At 35.0% G+C, this 19114-nt stretch overlaps 1 protein-coding gene across 2 annotated transcripts in view; it reads left to right on the top strand.

The window, feature by feature from the left end:
* The window catches only part of PJA2 (praja ring finger 2, E3 ubiquitin protein ligase), a 73213-nt gene that overhangs the window by 17593 nt on the left and 36506 nt on the right, over positions 1-19114 (top strand). Inside the window, exons 2-5 of one of the 2 annotated variants that reach the window (XM_011949318.1) lie at positions 751-880; positions 9663-9780; positions 11458-11658; positions 13885-14935. In XM_011949318.1, coding sequence (XP_011804708.1) covers positions 9750-9780; positions 11458-11658; positions 13885-14935 — 1283 coding nt within the window. In that variant the 5' untranslated portion in view covers positions 751-880; positions 9663-9749. The remainder of the gene's footprint in view (positions 1-750; positions 881-9662; positions 9781-11457; positions 11659-13884; positions 14936-19114) is intronic. The other variant, XM_011949317.1, reaches the window with a different exon arrangement.

The following is a 19114-nucleotide window of genomic DNA, read 5'->3' as shown; positions in this document are numbered from 1 at the left end:
TTATAGTGCTCCAAAAAAGAAAAAAAAAAAAGGCATCTAATGTAGAATACTATTTTCATTTGAATATCCTTCAAAAACAAAGACAGTCTGAGACATACAGAAGCAGAGAGAGAAGTTGTCACCAGCAGACTCTTAACAAACATTAAAAGATGTTATTCAGGCTAAAGGAACATCAGACAGATGGAGACATGGAAATGGAATAAGTAGACGTTTTCAGAAAGGGATATTGAAGGTGTTTGAAACAGTCTTGATAATGTTTCGTGGGGCTTTTATGTAGGGTGAGCTATATGAAAATAACAATCATGGACATGAAGGAGTTAAACTGTTATATGAGTTTCTTGCATCTTTTGGGACCTGGTAAAAGAACTACAGACAGTGCTCAACTGGTTTCGTTTATGATTTTTCAACTTTATAATGGGTTTAGTAGGGTCTTAAAAGCATTTTCAACTTAATGATATTTTCATTTTACAGTAGATATGTCAGGACATAATCCCATTGTAAGTCAAGGAGCATCTGTAGTTTGAAATAGACAGTAAGAGTGTAGGTCACACTTTGATATAAGGACAAGCTGAAATGGACTTGTCCAAACATAAACCACAACCAGACTTCTATGATGTTAAGACAATCTACATGCAATATAATTGCCTGCCAAAAGAAAACTTAAAATGCTCATTAGAGAAAGGTAAGTTATTTAGAGCTTCCAGGAAATATTATCCAGCATACATCAAGGATACATTTTGTAATTTCTAGGAAAACCACTAAGATAATGATATTTTAAAGGATATATCTAAAAAGCTAGTAGATGAAATGAAATGGAAGAACAAAAAAATTATCATTACCAAGGAATTCAAGAAAGGAGGAATAAAGGAACAAAGGACAGGTGAGATGATTGAAAGTAATAACAAGATGGTAGATTTAAACCAGACTACATTGGTAATTATGTTAAATGCGAATGGATTAAATATTCCAACAAAAAGAGAAAGATTATCCGATATTTTATAGAAGTGACTAAGACCTATCTATATTCTGTTTATAATAAAAGCACTTTACAAGTAAAGGCACAGGTAAAATGAAAAGATGGAATCAGTATTGTTGCAAATACCAAAAGAAAGCTGATGTGGCTATATTAATACCAGACAAAATGGACTTAAGGAGAGAAGTATTCTGAGAGATAAGAAAAAATTGGCCCATGATAAGTGGGCCAATTTATCAAGAAGACATAATTCTAAATATGTTTTCACATGGTAACACAGCTTCCAAATATGTAAGACAGAAGCTAAAATAGCTAAAAGAAAGGTAGATCCGTATTCCTAGCTGGAGATTTTAAGTACATTCAAAGTAACTGTAGAACAATAAGATAAAAAAAGTATTAGTAAAGAAATAGGAAATTTGAATGGTATGATTAATTAACTTGACCTAATTGACATTTATAGAACATTATATTCAACAACTGAAGGCTTTACATTATTTTTAAGTGCATATGGGACATTTACAAAAATATTCTTGGTCATGAAGTAGTATCATTAATCTTCAAATAATTTAAATTATACAACACATGTTCTCTGATCACTATAGAATTATATTACAACCCAATAACAAAAAAAAAATAGGCTGCAAATGTTTGGAAATTAACCAAGACACTTCTGAGTTAGCCTATGAATGAAAAACAAAGTCACTGTGGAAATTCAAAAACATTTTAATCTGAAAAATAATAAAAATAATACATATCAGAACTTTTGGAATACAGCTGAAGCAGTGCTTAGAGGTAACTTTATGCTTTAGATGTATAAATTAGTAAGGAACAAAGGTTAACGGTCAGTAGTCTAAGCTCTTATCTCAAAGGAGCAATGAATTAAACCCAAGGAAGTAGAAAGAAGGAAATAGTATAAAAGTAGAAATCAATGAAGCAGGAAAGGTTTACAGTCAATTAGTTAAGAAAACTTTTTAAAAATGAAAACCTGTAATGACCTGATTAAGAAAAATGAAAGAAACACAAATCACTAGTATCAGGGACTAGTAAAAGAGACATCACTACAGATCCTCTATATATTAAATTGTTAATGAAAGGGAATTATGTACAACTTGATAATTTGACAGCTTGAATGAAAGGTCATAATCCCTGAAAAACACAATTTACTCAGCTTACATATAAAGAAATAGAAAATCTGAGTTGTTCTGTGTCTATTAAGGTAGTTGAATTTGTCAAAAACCTTTCCACAAAGAAAATCCTAGACCTGATGACTTCACTGACAAATCTGCCTTATATGTAAGTAAGATATAATCCTGGATTTACACAGACTCTTCTAGAGAACAAGAATAACATAGATTTATTTGCGTATTGTATGACTTTAGTATAATCTTGATAGGAAAACTGGACAAAAGCATGATGAGACCATTTTAAGCCAATATTTCTCATAAACATAGATAAAAGAATAACCCTGTGAGATATAAAGGGATTAATGTATTGTGACCAACATGGATTTGTTTGGGGAATGTGAAGTTGGTTAAATGTTTTAAAATTAATAATTTGGCTGGATGCAGTGGCTCATGCCTGTAATCCCACCACTTTGGAAGGTCGAGGCAGAAGGATCATTTGAGCCCAGGAGTTCAAGACCAGCCTAGGCAACATAGTAGGACCCTGTGTCTACAAAAAATTTTAAAAATTAACTGGGTGTGGTTCATGCCTGTGGTCCCAGCTACTCAGTAGGCTGAAGTGGGAGGATCTCTTAAGCCAAGGTTGAGTCAGCAGTGAGCCTTGATCTGGCCACTGCACTCTAGCCTGGGCAACAGAGCAAGACCCTGTCTCAAAAATAAAAAATAAAATTAATCAGTGTTATTTATCACTTTTACAGAATAATGTAGTGAGTTCATAGGTCAATAGAGAAAAAAATTGTAAATTTTGTAGAATTTACAAAAAAATTATTTGACAAAATTCAGCATGTGTTTATGTTTAGAAAACCTCATGAATTTATGAATAGAAGGAAGCATTCTTAATTTGCCAACAAAAAATGTACAGCTAACATCATATTCAATGAAAAACCACTGATTCATGTGTAATACATCTGTCCCTCTATTCAACATTGCATTGAACTGTTTTTCTTTTTTTTTTTTGAGACAAAGTTTTGCTCATTGTCCAGGCTGGAGTGCAATGGTGCAATCTTGGCTCACTGCACCATCCGCCTCCCAGGTTCAAGCAATTCTTCTGCCTCAGCCTCCTGAGTAGCTGATATTACAGGCATGCGCCACCACGCCCGGCTAATTTTGTATTTTTAGTAGACATGGGGTTTCTTCATGATGATCAGGTTGGTCTTGAACTCCCAACCTCACGTGATCCTCCTGCCCAAAGTGCTGGGATTACAGGCGTGAGCCACCACGCCCGGCCGCGTCGGACTTCTAACCAGTATGCTCGGCCAAAAATTAATAGAAAAATTAGAAAACGTAAACCCCAAATACATTGCCAGCAAACTATTAAAATAGGTGAAGTTAGCAAGGGGATTGAATACAAGACCAATTATTATAATATATGTACTAGCAACCACAAAGTGTAAAAGTTTTTAAAATACATGTAGAATAGCATTGAAATATGTAAGATGACTAAGAATAAATTCAATTAACTTGAACAAGACTTCTATACTGAAAATTAAAAGTGGCAACAGACATTTCTAAATACTTACATGGAGAAATTATTCCATGTTTATGTAGGAAATTCATGTTATTATTTACAGTGAAATATAGTAATGACTTCACCTCATTCCTTATTTATTGTGTATCTACTAGTTAGAAAATAAGATCTACTGGACGATTTTGCAGTTGTATGTATGTGTAGGTGGTCATTTGCTGGCAGATAGAAGATAGGATAAATCTAGAGATAGTTTAAAAAGAATATACAACTATGAGAAATAATTTAAGTGTAGGCTTTGATTGTTATTCAAAATAAATACCTTGTTAACTCTTGGGATATTTGCCTTAGCAGTTAATAAAAATACGAGATAATGTTAGTAAACTGAGTTAAAATATAGTTGATTTTGACATGTGTATATAAAATAGCTTTCTAATAACATTTGTCATAGTTTGTCATAAATGCATTTTGTCATAAAGTTTGTAGTCTGAATTTATATCTCAGTTGTGATAATAGGTGTAAATTATCAAAATTCTGTGTGTCTAAGGAATTCATTTACTAAAAGGAAGTACAGGGTAGATAATTATAGAAGACTGATTTAAGAGGAATTCTAAATGTTTTCAGGGCATTTTGGAGGCATATATGTAATTATAAATATGAGAGAATATAAAATAAATACTCTAATGGACTTGGAAGAGTAACCAAGACTTCTTCAAGTAAGGATCAAATTGTATTTGATTCTCAACTTTGTTTTTCTAGAAAAGATACTTTAAAAGTGAGTTATTTCTGGCTCCCAGCAGATGAGTCATAAGCATGTAGATCCATGCTATCGGTTGAAACTCTTCTTCTGAAAGTTTAGCCGATTTTTCTCTCCCTGTGCCTAAATCTTCATTTTAATTTATATTATTTGTATTTGTTACCTGTTGCAGGATAAGAGGGTAACTTGTTATCCTGCAGTAGACATAGCAACTCAGACATTTATCATCTGACTGTCCCAGTGGGTTGGAAATTCAGGAGCTGCCTGGTTGCTGATTTTGGTTCAAGTCTCTCAAGAGGTTGCCGTCAAATGTAGGCTGGGGCTGCAGTCGTTTGAAGGCTTGACTAGGGCTGAGATAACTGCTTTCTGGGTTGCTCATCCTTGTGGCTGTTGCTGGAAGACCTTAGTTTCTTGTGGATTTTGTCAGGAACAGTCAGTGTTTCACCATGTGGGCTTTCCATGGGTCTACTTGAATGATCTCATGATGTGGCAGCTGGTTTCTTCTAGAAAGAGTGAACAGAGAGATTAAGGGAGCCACAATTCCTTTTATTACCCTATTCTTATACATCACACACAGTCATATCCATCACACTGTCTTCATTAGAAATAAGTCACAAGAGAGGGCTCTAATAATGACAGCAGTTTATTAACTTGCCTAAATGAAGTTTGAATCCATGTGTGCCCAAATACTTAGCCCTCTCTTTCCATTATGTGACCACATTTCCATCAGAGAAAGGAGCACAGAATTATCTCATTCATTCATTCATTTGTTCAGTAACTTTAAATATACTGCCAGACAGTGTACTAGACAAAGTGTGTAAATAAAAAATAAACAAGGTCTTTGTCTTTAAATTCACTAGTTTACTGTGAGAAGTGTATCTTGCAGGTCCATGTTCTTCCTTGTAATTCTTGAAGATTATTCCTATTGTCTGTCCAGAGCTGCTGGCATAATATTGTAGTTAAAATGATAAAGTGATGACTTCTAGATTAATAATTGAGAGACCTAGAAATTAATATGTCCCTGATTGACTCCTTTAATTCTTAGCAACATGTTTATATATTTGTTTCAGTACTAGTAAGAAGTATGTAAAAACCCCAAATTGTTTGAAGTGACTAATTGTCACAACTAGAGAGGAGTCTGTTATGAACATGTTAGGTGAATAGTACATGGCGCAAATAACTAATCAGCAAAGAAAGTGTCTATTTAGAGAAAAACTAAGTGTTCCCAATTTACCTTAGCTACAAATTTGTACTGATTAATCATTTTAATCTTGACCCTAGCTATGGTCTTTATTCCCTGCTTATCTCCTTCCTGTTTTGCTTTTCTTCTTGTTTTTTATACTTAGAGATAGAAATGAGAACACTGTGGTAGACAGAATATAGAGGTCTCGGATTAAATAGAAATAATTAGTATCTACAGAGAGATTTTAGTCTATATTCATAAAACAAGAACCACTATTAAATAATAAAGAATCACAGAATAAGAAAGTATGAGAAATTAAAAAGATTGTAACAGAGAATAATGAAAGGCTAAGAGAATAAGGAAAGGCTAAGTGAAAGAAGTGAGTGAAATCTCCCAGTCTGTAGAGTGAAAATATGAAAGAAAAGTTTAGAGACAAATGATTAACCCATTTGGACCAAATAAAGAAAAAGTAGTAAGGAAAAGGATATATTTGAGACCTGTACAAGAGTCTCTTAAATTAAAATAGCTCTTCCAGTGCTGTGTAGGAAAAATTTAAACATGGCCTGCCCCAAACAAGTCTTTGTGAAATTATAGAATACCAGCTATTGAGACAAGATCCTAAATATCCAGACAGAAAAATTTGGTGTTTCTACAAAAGTAGGATAAATCAATAGACAGATAGGACACAGTGCCTTTCAGAGTTTAGAAAAAGTGATTTTGTCTTGAACTGTACTAAAATGTGAGATAGATAGTATATTCAGATGTCCAAGGACTCAGTGTTTGCCTCCAACATATAGTTGTTGAAACCATTATTTGAAGATCTTCCAGTAAAGGAAAAAAAATGATAAAAACATGGAATTCAAAGTAGGGGACTTACCTGAACGGGTAGTACAATCAAAAGATTTCCACAGAAGTAGCTGAGTAATAGACCTTGAAAACAGGTAGACTAAATTTAGATCAGGATGTTAGCTCGGAAAAGAGTATCTTTAAGAAAAAAAGTGGAATCACATTAAAGAAAAGTTTAAGAAACAGGGTGATTTCCATGATTTCTGCATTCTTCCCAATGCCTTTCCTCTCTTTAGCAGCATTCCTATCATGTATTTGCACCAACCATGCTACCAAAGGTGCCACCGTTCGCCATTATCCTCCATGTTGCTAAGTGGTCAGTGATAGGCTTTCATCATACTTTAACTTTTGGCACGGTCAGTTCTGCCTGAAACACTGTCTTCACTTGGCATTCACACTTCAGGACTTCTCTTTTCTCTCACTGGCCTCTTGTTATTTTTTCTGGTATAGGTTAAGCATCCCTAATTCAAAAATTTAACATTTAAAAAATGCTCCAAAATCTGAAACTTTTTTTTTTTTTGAAACGTAGTCTCACTGACCTCAGGTGATTGCTTGTCTTGGCCTTCCAAAGTACTGGGATTACAGGCATGAGCAACTGCACCTGGCCTGAAAATCTGAAACATTTTTACTGCCAATATGACACCGTTAAGTGTAACATTCCACACATCAGTACTTAACAGAAACTTGGTTTCACGCACACAATTATTAAAAGTATTGTATAAAATTACTTTCAGACTGTGTGTAAGATGTATAGGAAACAAGTGAATTTTGTGTTTAGACTTGGATGTCATCCTCAAGATATCTTATTATGTATATGCAAATATTCAAAAGATTTGAAAAAATCCCAAATCCGAAACACTCCTGATTCCAAGCGTTTCAGAAAAGGGATACCCAGTCTGCTTCTTTTTCCCTGGACCCTTCATATTTGATTGTCTCAGGGCTTAACTTGACTTCTCCATGTACGCTAGAAATCTCATCCAAGTTCATACGTGTTTTAGTATAATCTATGCACTGACAACTCCCAAATTATACTAACAGCTCATAATTTTTCAATCAACTCCAGACTCCTATTTAACATTTCCTCTTGAATGTCTAACAGATACCTCAAACTTAATTCATCCAAAACTGAACTGAATATATTTTCTTCAAATCTGCCTCTTCTACAATTTTTCCGAAATTAGTTGAAATTAACTGCATTTTTCCCATTGTCCAGCCTTTAAAACCTGGAGTCAACCTCGACCTTCTTTCATATCCTATATTAGTAAATTTTGTTGATTCTATTTTTACAATATGTCCAGAATCCTGTCATTTCTTACCCCCTTTATTTTAACCCTGGTCCAAACCACTGTGATCTCTTGCCAGTATTATTTTGATAGCTTTGTAACAGTGCTCCCTGCTTTTGACCTTATTCCCCTTCATGCTATTCAATACAGTAGCCAGAGCGTTCTTCTTAAAACAGAAGTCAGATGTCTCTTCTGTGCTCAGAACTTCGATGGTTTTCCATCTCAGAATAAAACCCACATTTCGGCCAGGCACTGTGGCTCATGCCTGTAATCCCAGCACTTTGGGAGGCCAAGGAGGGTGGATCACGCGGTCAGGAGTTTGAGACCAGCCTGGCCAATATGGTGAAACCCTGTCTCTACTAAAAATACAAGAATTAGCCAGTCATGGTGGCGCGCGCCTGTAGTCCCAGCTACCGGGAGGCTGAGGCAGGAGAATTACTTGAACCCGGGAGGCGGAGGTTGCAGTGAGCCAAGATCAAGCTACTGCACTCCAGCCTGGGCGACAGAGCAAGACTCGGTCTCAAAAAAAAAAAAAAAAACAAAAAATTAAAACATTGTTAATTTGCACCTTTGTTTTTGTCAGTATGTTAAGATTATTTTTTTTTCATATTCCTTCTTTAGCTGTTGCTAACAGCCTCTTTTGATTCAGATACTTTAAGGGATCATAACTTGTTATTGAATTTGTAATTTATATGGGTGAATGTGGGTGTGTACTTTTACATATGTTAATATATATCTGTCTGTGATTAGACAGGTAACATGTACAATTAAACTCATTTGCAGAGATATTGTCTAATAAATTTGCATTAATGATGAGCAATTGGCAATAGCTCAAGTGTTTAAATAAGGTGTTTAAATAAAAAACTTAACCAAACTTTCAAAAAAACCACAGGTTGCAACTTCTCAAGTAGTACTTTTCAAATAGTAAATAAATGCATTAATTTCAAAACAGAAGTTCTTTTTGTATTTGTTCCATGATAAACTGTAGTTTTTCCTGATTGAAAATAGGTTCTTATTTGGGATTAAATTATCTGATCAATTGACTGTTGGAAAGATTAAATACATCATTATTTACACACATTATTAATTGTTATAAGCCATTACACATTTTTAAAAAATGAAGTTTGTATTCTTACAGTTACCTTTTAACAATTCCAGGGCTAAAGGAACTTTACTGCTTGACAGAGAAGCAATGATAGCACAGTGTAGTAGACTCCCAAATAATTTGGGAGTCAGTACTTTTAATATTATAAAAGTTTATTATTTAAACAAGTTTATTATTTAAACTTTTTTATTATTTAAACAAGTTTATTATTTAAATTACTGTAAGTTTAATATTTAAAAAGTACCTGAGTCAGTACTTTTAGTATTTTTGTTTGTTTACTTATAAATTATGTATGTGGTGTTGTCATTGACAGTCTTAAGGATGATATATACTTAGGTGAGTTTTGTCAAGAGCAGATGTAAATCTGTATTTCAGATAGCCATTTTGGTATTTCTAAGAGTTTTTGATTGGCTTGTCAAATCATGTTGTATTTTGCTTGTTTTTATTTATTTATTTTTGGGACGGGATCTCACTCTGTCACGCAGACCTGGAGTGCAGTGACATGATCTCGGCTCACTGCAGCCTCTACCTCCTGGACTCAAGCAATCCTCCCACCTCAGCCTCCCGAGGGACTACAGTTGTGCACCACCACGCCTGGCTAATTTTTTTATTTCTTGCAGAGACAGGCTTTCACCATGTTGGCCAGGTTGGTCTCGAATTCCTGAGCTCAAACTGATTTGCCCGCCTTGGCCTACTAAAGTACTGTAATCTTAGGTGGATTACAGGCATTTGCCACCGTGCCTGGCTACATCACATTGTATTTTTCTAAGTTTTATTATAAGGCTTCCCTAGGAGGAGCGGAAGTATCATTTTTGCTGTTTTTGTGCTTTTATTATTAATCTATTGTTCAATTCATTGTTTCTTTGTAGGAATCTTCTGTGGCTTATCCATAGTGTGAATAAAAACTAAATCACATCTATAATTCTACTGAACTAGTCACACAGACACTGCCATATATGTCACAGTACACTGAAAAGGAGCCAGCAGGTAAGGAAAGTCAGTTCTTCTACATTGAGCACTTCTTGTTTTTCCCTCTGGGTACCTTGAGTACCAGTAAGTGACATGTGATCATCTGACATATGATCTTACTAAAGCCTGGTTTTGATCCATATATTGAATGTTTGTAAAGCTTAGTTTCTAATTTTTGATAGGCAAAAATAGAAATTCTGATATTTTCTTTCCATACCCATTTAGCTTGGAAAGCTTTATGCTTTCCAGTTTGGAGACTATTCTTTTGTTAGAATTGTTAAGGGCATTGGTTCTGGAGTCATACTGTTAGATTATTAGACAAGTTATCCAACACTTAATTTTAACTTTAATTTTTCAATTTTTAAAATAGAATACAGTATGCACCTCAAGATTACTGATGGGGTTAAGTAAGTGTAACACTTGATATTATTATACTTGATATGTGCGTGTATTATAAATACATGTTGTTTGTTTCCTTCTTGGAAGTGATTATATTTCTTATTTTAGTGCAACTAAAAAATTATGTAACTGTTTCATTCATTCATTCATTTATTCATTTTTTTTTGAGATGGAGTCTCAAACTGTCACCCAAGCTGGAGTGCAGTGGTGCAATCTTGGCTCACTGCCACCTCCGCCTCCCGGGTTCAGGTGATTATCATGCCTCAGCCTCCCGAGTAGCTGGAATTACAGGCATGTGCCACCACGCCCATCCAATTTTTGTATCTTTAGTAGAGACAGGGTTTCGCCTTGTTGGCTAGGCTGATCTCGAACCCCTGGCCCCAAGTGATCCGACTGCCTCAGCCTCCCAAAGAACTGGGATTACAGGCATGAGCCACTACGCCCAGCAACTGTTGCATTTATTAACTATACCATATGCTGTGAGAAAATATTTTGTTTAGTTGCTGTGTAGTACATGTAATATATAATTGACTAAACTTACACTTAATATATGTGTGTGTATAATAATGAACTACTTAGTGAAAGTTGCTGCTGTTTACTGCTGTATACCCCTCAGTCATCAAAACTTAATAGTCAAGTCATTTAAATGTTGATGGCTTTTCTTACCGCAACATATACCATTCATTGGTAGTTTTGAAGGCAGGGTAGTGTGTGTTTGACCTGGATCATTGCTGTTTTCTTTTGGATAGTTTTATCTGACATTAATCTTTGACACATATTTTTTGTGGTCTGGTTGATTCTTCAGGGTACATATACCATTTAAAGAGGTTACTTGTTATCTTTGACATAAATGTTTTCATTCTTAAAGTAATTGAAACCATCATATCATATGCTAGTAATTGACCAATCAAATATGTATTGAGCACTTATATTAATATATAAGGTACTTAATTTGGAAGATCTCCAGTCCATAAAGAGCTTTGGCAGTATAATAATTTGGCATATGGAAAACATTTTTTGGTAGGTTTCATTATAAAAATCTGAAATATCTTGAACCAAATTTTAAAACATGTTTTTTGAAGGGAAGAGGCCACTAACTCTTATTATATAGTACTTCATGTTTAATTTTCTAGTGTGTGAAGAATAGTGTTTTATAGTACTAGTAAGATACACTTCATGTTCAGAAGCATATGATTTGATAAGTAATAAAATATAAACTGAAGTAGTTTTCCCCGACAGGTTGCCAGAATAAAGCTCATTGCTGTTCCTGTTTTAATTTTTTAACTTTTTTTTCAGCAATGGACCAAGAATCTGGTAAGGCTGCCTGGCCCAAACCAGCAGGAGGATATCAGACAATTACAGGCAGGAGATATGGAAGAAGACATGCTTATGTCAGTTTTAAACCATGTATGACCAGGCATGAAAGAAGCTTAGGTCGGGCTGGTGATGACTATGAAGTGTTGGAACTAGATGATGTTCCAAAGGAAAATTCCTCAGGTGTGTAACATATAATTATTTAAAGGTTATTAATAGTTATATAGGAATTGATCTTATAATTAAGTTTTTGGGTGGGTATTATGCATGTCTGTGAGTGTAAATGCAGCATACTTCCTATCAAGAAATTCTATTTTGAAATTATTATTGAAGTTAACATTAATGGTATATATATTTAAACATAGAAGAAAATAGAATATAGCCAGTCATTAAAATATAACTACACTGTCATAGTAGTGATTACAATGTCATAACCTTCAGCCAAAGGAAATCATCTTTGCATCAAAAAGAAATGTTTTGAAATTTTTAAAAATGTGGATCAAGTGGAGATATTTTTTCCCTGCATATGATATTTAAATAACTTTTCTTCTTCTCTTCTTTTTTTTTTTTTGAGGTGGAGTCATGTTCTGTTGGCCAGGATGGAGTGCAGTGGTGCGATCTTGGCTCACTGCAACCTCCGTCTCCCAGGTTCAAGCGATTCTTGTGCCTCAGGCTCCCTAGTAGCTGGAACTACAGGTGTTTGTCACCACACCCAGCTAATTTTTGTATTTTTAGTAGAGACGGGGTTTCACCACATTGGCCAGGCTGATCTCAAACTCCTGACCTCTCAAGTGATCCACCTGTCTTGGCTTCCCAAAGTGCTGGGATTACAGGTTTGAGTCACTGTGCTGGCCTTTTTTTTTTTTTTTTTTTAAGATGGAGGCTTGCTTTGTCAGCCAGGCTGGCGTGCAGTGGCATGATCTTGGCTCCCTGCAACCTCTGTCTCCTAGGTTCAAGTGGTTCTCCTGCCTCAGCCTTCCAAGTAGCTGGGACTACAGGCATGCGCCTCCACACCTGACTGAGTTTTGTATTTTTTGGTAGAGATGGGGTTTTGCCATGTTGCCCAGGCTGGTCTCGAACTCCTGACCTCAAGTGGTCCATCCAGCTCAGCCTCCCAAAGTGCTGGGATTAGAGGCATGGACCATTGTACCTGGCCAACTTTTCTTTTAATTTTATCTCTAAATTTAACTTGACTTGTTTATTTTTTCATCATCTTACAAAATCCAAAGGACAAGGAAGGCTTATTCAATTAAAATTTCTTAGTTATTTGGTGGTTTTGAAAAAGTATTTTGCAGCTATCCATGTACCATAATTGCACATTTTTGGACTGGATTTGTCTTCTTCCTCTTGTTCTAAGCAAACTTGACATTTCTAGATTATTTTTGCTGTCATATGTAAGAACCTGAATTACTAACTAAGGTCATCCCATTAAAGAACTCTTTGTTCCCAGCTACTCAGGAGGCTGAGGTAGGAGAATTGCATGAACCTGGGAGGCGGAGCTTGCAGTGAGCTGATATCGCGCCACTGCACTCCAGCCTGGGTGACAGAGCGAGACTCTGTCTCAAAAAAAAAATAGAATAAAAAAACCCTTCGTACAATATGTCATTGCCAAACTTCAGTTATTTTACAATTCATGAATTTTTATTTCAGCAAATCTCCAATGTCTTCATTTTTTATTGTTACTGGTGATGCAAGATAGTTATGCTTAAAGTAATTTATAGATATGATTTTACTCGTGTTTCAGAATTCTCACAGTTGAACTATGACAAGAATCAACATATTGATCTGTTATTTTCAGTCATAACTATAACATATCTAAAGTTAACTTATTACAAACGTATTCAACAATCCAATTTATAATCTAATATGTCTAGATACTGAGATATAATTTAGTGAATTGCCAACAAAACACAATAGGGTCTAATTTCTCTTAGATCTGTAACTATAGTTATTATATCTGTCATAAGTACTTTTGAAGGTTTTTTTGTTTTTTTTGTTTTTTTGTTTTTTTGCCTGCATGTAATAAAGAAGGTGAGTTTGAAAATCACTGGGAGGGCAGATTGGTTACCCTAGACTCCACTTATGAGAGGCTTCCCATTGTATAACCTCTCAAGAACTTCTCCTTTATATGTCTTGCAGAATGCATAAGATACTAGGATTTAGATAGAAAACCGCCAAAGACATGTGAGGGAGATGATAGTGAAAGGCTATACATTGACATAAATGAACTCATAGAGTAACTAGTTTGTATCCCCAGTTAAGTTATAAGGAACATAGAAGTGCTTGGTAAATAAATTTACTCATATGTTCAAGTAGGCAATAATCGGTACGATTTCCACTTAAGTGATAGTTATTACATAAAATTTTATCTAAATCCTTCAAAATATGTTTTCTTTGTTTTCTATGAAGGTTCCAGTCCTTTGGATCAAGTTGATTCTTCTTTGCCCAGCGAACCTATATTTGAAAAAAGTGAAAAAGAAATTGCCACTTGTGGTTCAGCATTGAATCAAACCACTGAGAGCGGTCAATCCTTTGCTGCAGTACATCATAGTGAGGAAGGCAGGGATACCTTAGGAAGCAGTACAAATCTTCATAATCACTCTGAGGGAGAGTATACTCCAGGAGCTTGTAATGCTTCAAGTGTCCAAAATGGAATTGCTTTGGTTCATATAGACTCTTATGATCCAGATGGCAAACATGGAGAAGATAATGACCGTCTTCAACTTTCTGCAGAAGTCGTGGAAGGTAGCAGATACCAGGAGTCATTAGGCAATACAATATTTGAGATGGAAAACAGAGAGGCAGAGGCATACTCTGGTCTTTCACCACCAGTTCCCTCATTTAACTGTGAAGTAAGAGATGCGTTTGAAGAGTTAGATTCTGTACCGTTAGCGAAAAGTTCTGCTGGTGATACTGAGTTTGTCCATCAGAATAGCCAGGAAATTCAGAGGTCTTCTCAAGATGAAATGGTCAGAAAGAAACAACAAAACAATACTAGCCAGGAAAGACAGACAGAAAATTCAACTGAAGATGCAGCCTACAGTCCAGGGCATATTTGTAGTGAACAAAATACCAATGATATGGAAAAGAACCATGGAAGTTCTCCTGAACAGGTAGTGAGGCCAAAAGTTAGAAAACTAATAAGTTCAAGCCAGGTGGACCAAGAAACAGGTTTAAATAGGCATGAGGCGAAACAAAGAAGTGTTCAAAGATGGAGGGAGGCTTTGGAAGTTGAGGAAAGTGGCTCAGATGACCTCTTAATAAAATGTGAAGAATATGATGGAGAGCATGACTGTATGTTCTTGGATCCACCATACTCAAGAGTTATTACACAAAGAGAAACAGAAAATAACCAAATAACACCAGAAAGTGGAGCCACAGCAGGAAGGCAAGAAGTGGGTAACACCTTTTGGAATGGCTGTGGAGATTATTACCAACTCTATGACAAAGATGAAGACAGGTAAGGTTACATCCAGTACTTTTTCAGATTGTGTAGTAAATGAAGTGGTTTCTTTCTAGAACCATGTTTGGTGGTTGGGCTATTGGATAAGATCAGGCAATTAGACATTTTGACTTACCAAATATTCTTATTTACTGAATGCTAACCATACATGCAAACTGCTCATTAGAATTTTTCACAAAAAAATATTTTTGAGATTTTAGTAGTTTACAGAAATAAGTTCAGATAATGATTATTAATTATTATAAAGGGATAGAGATGCTAGTTAGCTCATAGTATTTCAGTTAATAAAATGTAAGGTAAACATTTATTGTATTTTTTAAAAACCTACATTAAGCCAGTCTGGGTTTAAAAAGTGATTAATATCACAAATTATTGGTTGGTAATACTTCATTAACATTGCCAGTAGTTACTAATACCACTTGTTTCCCTCTCTATCTGTTCTTCTTGTGGTCTTCCTATCACTAAGTTTATTTTTTACTTATTTTTTTTCTTAGCATTCAGTTCTCATTAACAACTCTGTGTGGTAGGTTCCATTATTTCCCTCTTTTGTAAATAAGGAAACTGAGGCACAGAGCTTTAAATAACTTCCTAAGGTCACAGAGCAACTGAATGGTAGAACTGGACTTTGAGTGCCTAGTTAGGTATTCCAGACACTGTTCACCACTATTCTTTGCTATTTTCAAGAGAACATAAAATTTATAATAAACATTCTGATTGCTCTTACAAACCTATATCTTTTTTTTCCAAACCATAAGACAATAGAAACAAGAAAAAAATGGAGAATTTCTTTGTTCAGTTGTTGAATTTCCATTACCTCAGTGTCCAGATTTTCATGAGTCCTTGTAAGCTAGTTGCACCCCTGACGGTGCTCAATTACAGTGCAATTGCAAGATTTTATTAGCTAGTAGAAATAATTGGGTGGTTTTTTTTTAGCTATAAAGTACTATAAAGGAAGAAATAAATATACCATTTTGAATATGAATGCATTTTAATTCATGTCATAAAACAATTCATTTAGTTTTCTTTGGACATATGAATTAAGTTACTATAATACAGAATGTGTAATTTATTATAAAAAAATATTTAAAATGTAATTTCTGCTACTCTGTCAAAGTTTGTAAACTTTAAGGGTTAGTAAGTAATTTTTGTATCATATGCTGTTTTTAAGCTAAGGGTAAAGTTTTTTTCGGTTCAAGCCCACAGTCTTTTATTCAGTATCCACACTTCGAAAAACAGAAATTGGACACAAAGCCTGACCTGATGTTAACTTCCTGGATAAGCACATCTGGTTCTGAATTGAAATGAGGGTATTTTTTCAAATATTTGTATATTTTACTGCAGAAATATGATTATATTTGATTACTGTGTGCTGGCCTGGACCACGTTGGGGATTGTTAAGTAGTATTTCTAAATCTGGGAAATATATATCAAAATTCCAAAACACATTCAGCCCTAAGATTTTGAATTAGATTGCAAGTCTCTAATATTATACCTCTAGATTACTATTTTTTAAAAAAAGACAAAACTTACAGTCTTTGATAATTTATTTTTTTTGAAAGTGTAAGGTACTTGTATTTTTTTACCCCAGTTAAACTTTTTCTTCTTTAAGGAGAATCATTTAATTTGGCTGTACCTTTGTCATTTTGGGCGAAATAAATACCTCTCTTCTGCTTGCTTTCTATAGTCGGTTATAATGTCTTATGATGAAGTTGATGAAATTGTTACATTGTTTGCCAACCCCTAGAGAAAGGGTAGTCTCCCTGGCTCCTGGATTTCAAACTGATTTTCTTTGTTTTGTGGGTGGTCAGTGGTAGAAGTGTTCTTTGCCTTGAAGGACCCTGGACTTTTGATAGTTATAAGGTATTTTCTTAGTTATTTGTAGTTCTTGTTGTTCTTATTTATTTTTAATTTTTTTCTTAAATGATGTCAATATTCTGAACCATGATATATATAAATCACATATATATATATATTTTTTTTACAAGCACAGTGTGTAGATGGGAAAAAACATTTACAGTTAATAGAAACTTTGTCCTTTTAAATTGCTAGTAATATATTAACTACAGAGCCTGTGGTTAGAGTATGCCAAAACGATGGAACTACTTGAGGATCATTCTTTAAGACACACTGAAATGCTGAAAACACTTAAAAGGTTTTTGTTTTGTTTTGTTTTAAAGAATCATAGAATAAATTCTAAAGGATAATGGTTCTGCCTAGGACTGTACTTGTATTTTTATCCATAGCCTTAAGATATGTTTTAGGATCTCAAACTATCTGTACAGTTTTCTGTACAGACTGTTCTATTTCTGTCTAGAAACTCCATTTCTATGCTGATGTTTCCTGTTCCTCTACCCTAATTCCCTGCAAAGGATTGTAGTTGCCAGGGTGCCTTTTTAATATGGTGCCAGCTAAAGGTTGGAATTTAATAGCTGTACACTCCTATTTAGTTTCATTTTGCCCTTGTTCATCTCCCTGATGTTTCATTGTCATCCTCCCTATTTCTTGTATTAGTAGATTGGAGAAATGGTGATGCTAGTCTTCTCAGGTTTTGGATGGAAAGTATAAGAACTGCTGCTTAATTTGAGTCTGTGAACTTTGAGTTTTCTTTGTAAAGCTTAAAAAGTTGCTAAACTTGAAAAGTTTTTTTGTCATGCTTATAATAGCCAAAGTAGAACTCATCAAGAATATAACCAAAGTTCATTGTGGCATTTTAATTTTTTTATTATTTATTTATTCATTTTGAGACAGAGTTTCTCTCTGTTGCCCAGGCTGGAGTGCAGTGGCGTGATCTCAGCTCACTACAACCTCCGCCTCCTAGGTTCAAGCGATTCTTCTGCCTCAGCCTCCTGAGTAACTGGGACCACAGGCGTGCCATCACGCCCAGCTAATTTTTGTATTTTTAGTAGAGATGTGGTTTCACCATGTTGGTCAGGCTGGTCTTGAACCCCTGACCTCAAGTAATCCACCTGCCTCAGCCTCCCAGAGTGTTAGGATTACAGGCGTGAGCCGCTGTACCCAGCCAGCATTTTCAGATATAGGAACTTTGGCTACTTTTTAAAAATATGGAATATATATTCTTTATAAGTAGAGAAGTATTTTAATGAATTCATGATTGCCTTCTTCCCTGAAAAATTCTAAATGATCACTTAATCACATCTGAAATGTTACACTCTATGGGATAAGCATTGCAGCCAGTAGCATTGCTCTGAGCTGTTTGACACGAATTGAGCCCCACCTTATTAAATTAGGACTCCAAGGGAAACTTTAATAGGCAGCATATAATTACCAGACTTAGAATTAGACCAAAGAGCTAAGGTTAGTACCCTGCTCTTTTGAAATACACCCTGAGAAGTTTAGTAGCTGTTTGAGGACAAGATCTTGAGTTTAAAAAAACCTTTCAGCAATACTAGCACATCTTAACCTTGGGCCTAACTGCTTTGAAGAGAGGCATGCCATCTACTGACCATTCCTTATAGCACTTGGGGTTTCTTGCAGAATTTTTGTGTTCTTAGGACTTAACTTTGCTTAAAATTATAAAACCTTACTTAAGGTACAGTGTCGGGACAACTTACTTTGTTGAAGTTGTTGGAAAATAAAATGATTATTAGCCATTTAGTTGACTTCGATATGATACGTTAAAAGATTTGTTGAAATCTTCTTAAGTGCCAGACTTTGTTCCAGGTGCCCTGTTAATGCAAATCGTAATGGTCCCTGTTCCCACAACGTTCACTAGCTTTATGAAGAAGACAAAATATACATATTTGTATTGTGAGGCTGAATTAAGTACCTTTCCTGTTCTGTGTAGGTTACCTGAAAGCCACAAAGAAAGAGTTTCTCTGAGAACTTGGTACTACCCAGAGCAAATAAAACATCTATATGCAGTAAAGCACAGATCGTAAAGCACATGCGCTGACATTTTAGCAAACCTGTTTATCTTGTTTTCAAGTTCATAGAAGTTTGGAAGGAGCACATTAGGTGTAAATGTATTTGTTCTGCAGATATGCTGGGGAGTTCATGGGATTACAATATCCTGATATTAAGGAAAAAGACCAGAAAGTGACAAAAGGCAGGCACAATTCAAAAATCATAGCCTTCTTGGCCTTATTAATGAAATTAAGCAGACTTATATATTTGGACATAATCCATTCGTATCACTGTATGACATTACAGTTCAGT

The sequence above is a fragment of the Colobus angolensis genome, unplaced genomic scaffold, assembly GCF_000951035.1.
Source record: "Colobus angolensis palliatus isolate OR3802 unplaced genomic scaffold, Cang.pa_1.0 Scaffold298, whole genome shotgun sequence".
NCBI lineage: Eukaryota > Metazoa > Chordata > Mammalia > Primates > Cercopithecidae > Colobus > Colobus angolensis.
This window is presented reverse-complemented; position numbering and strand designations above follow the sequence as displayed.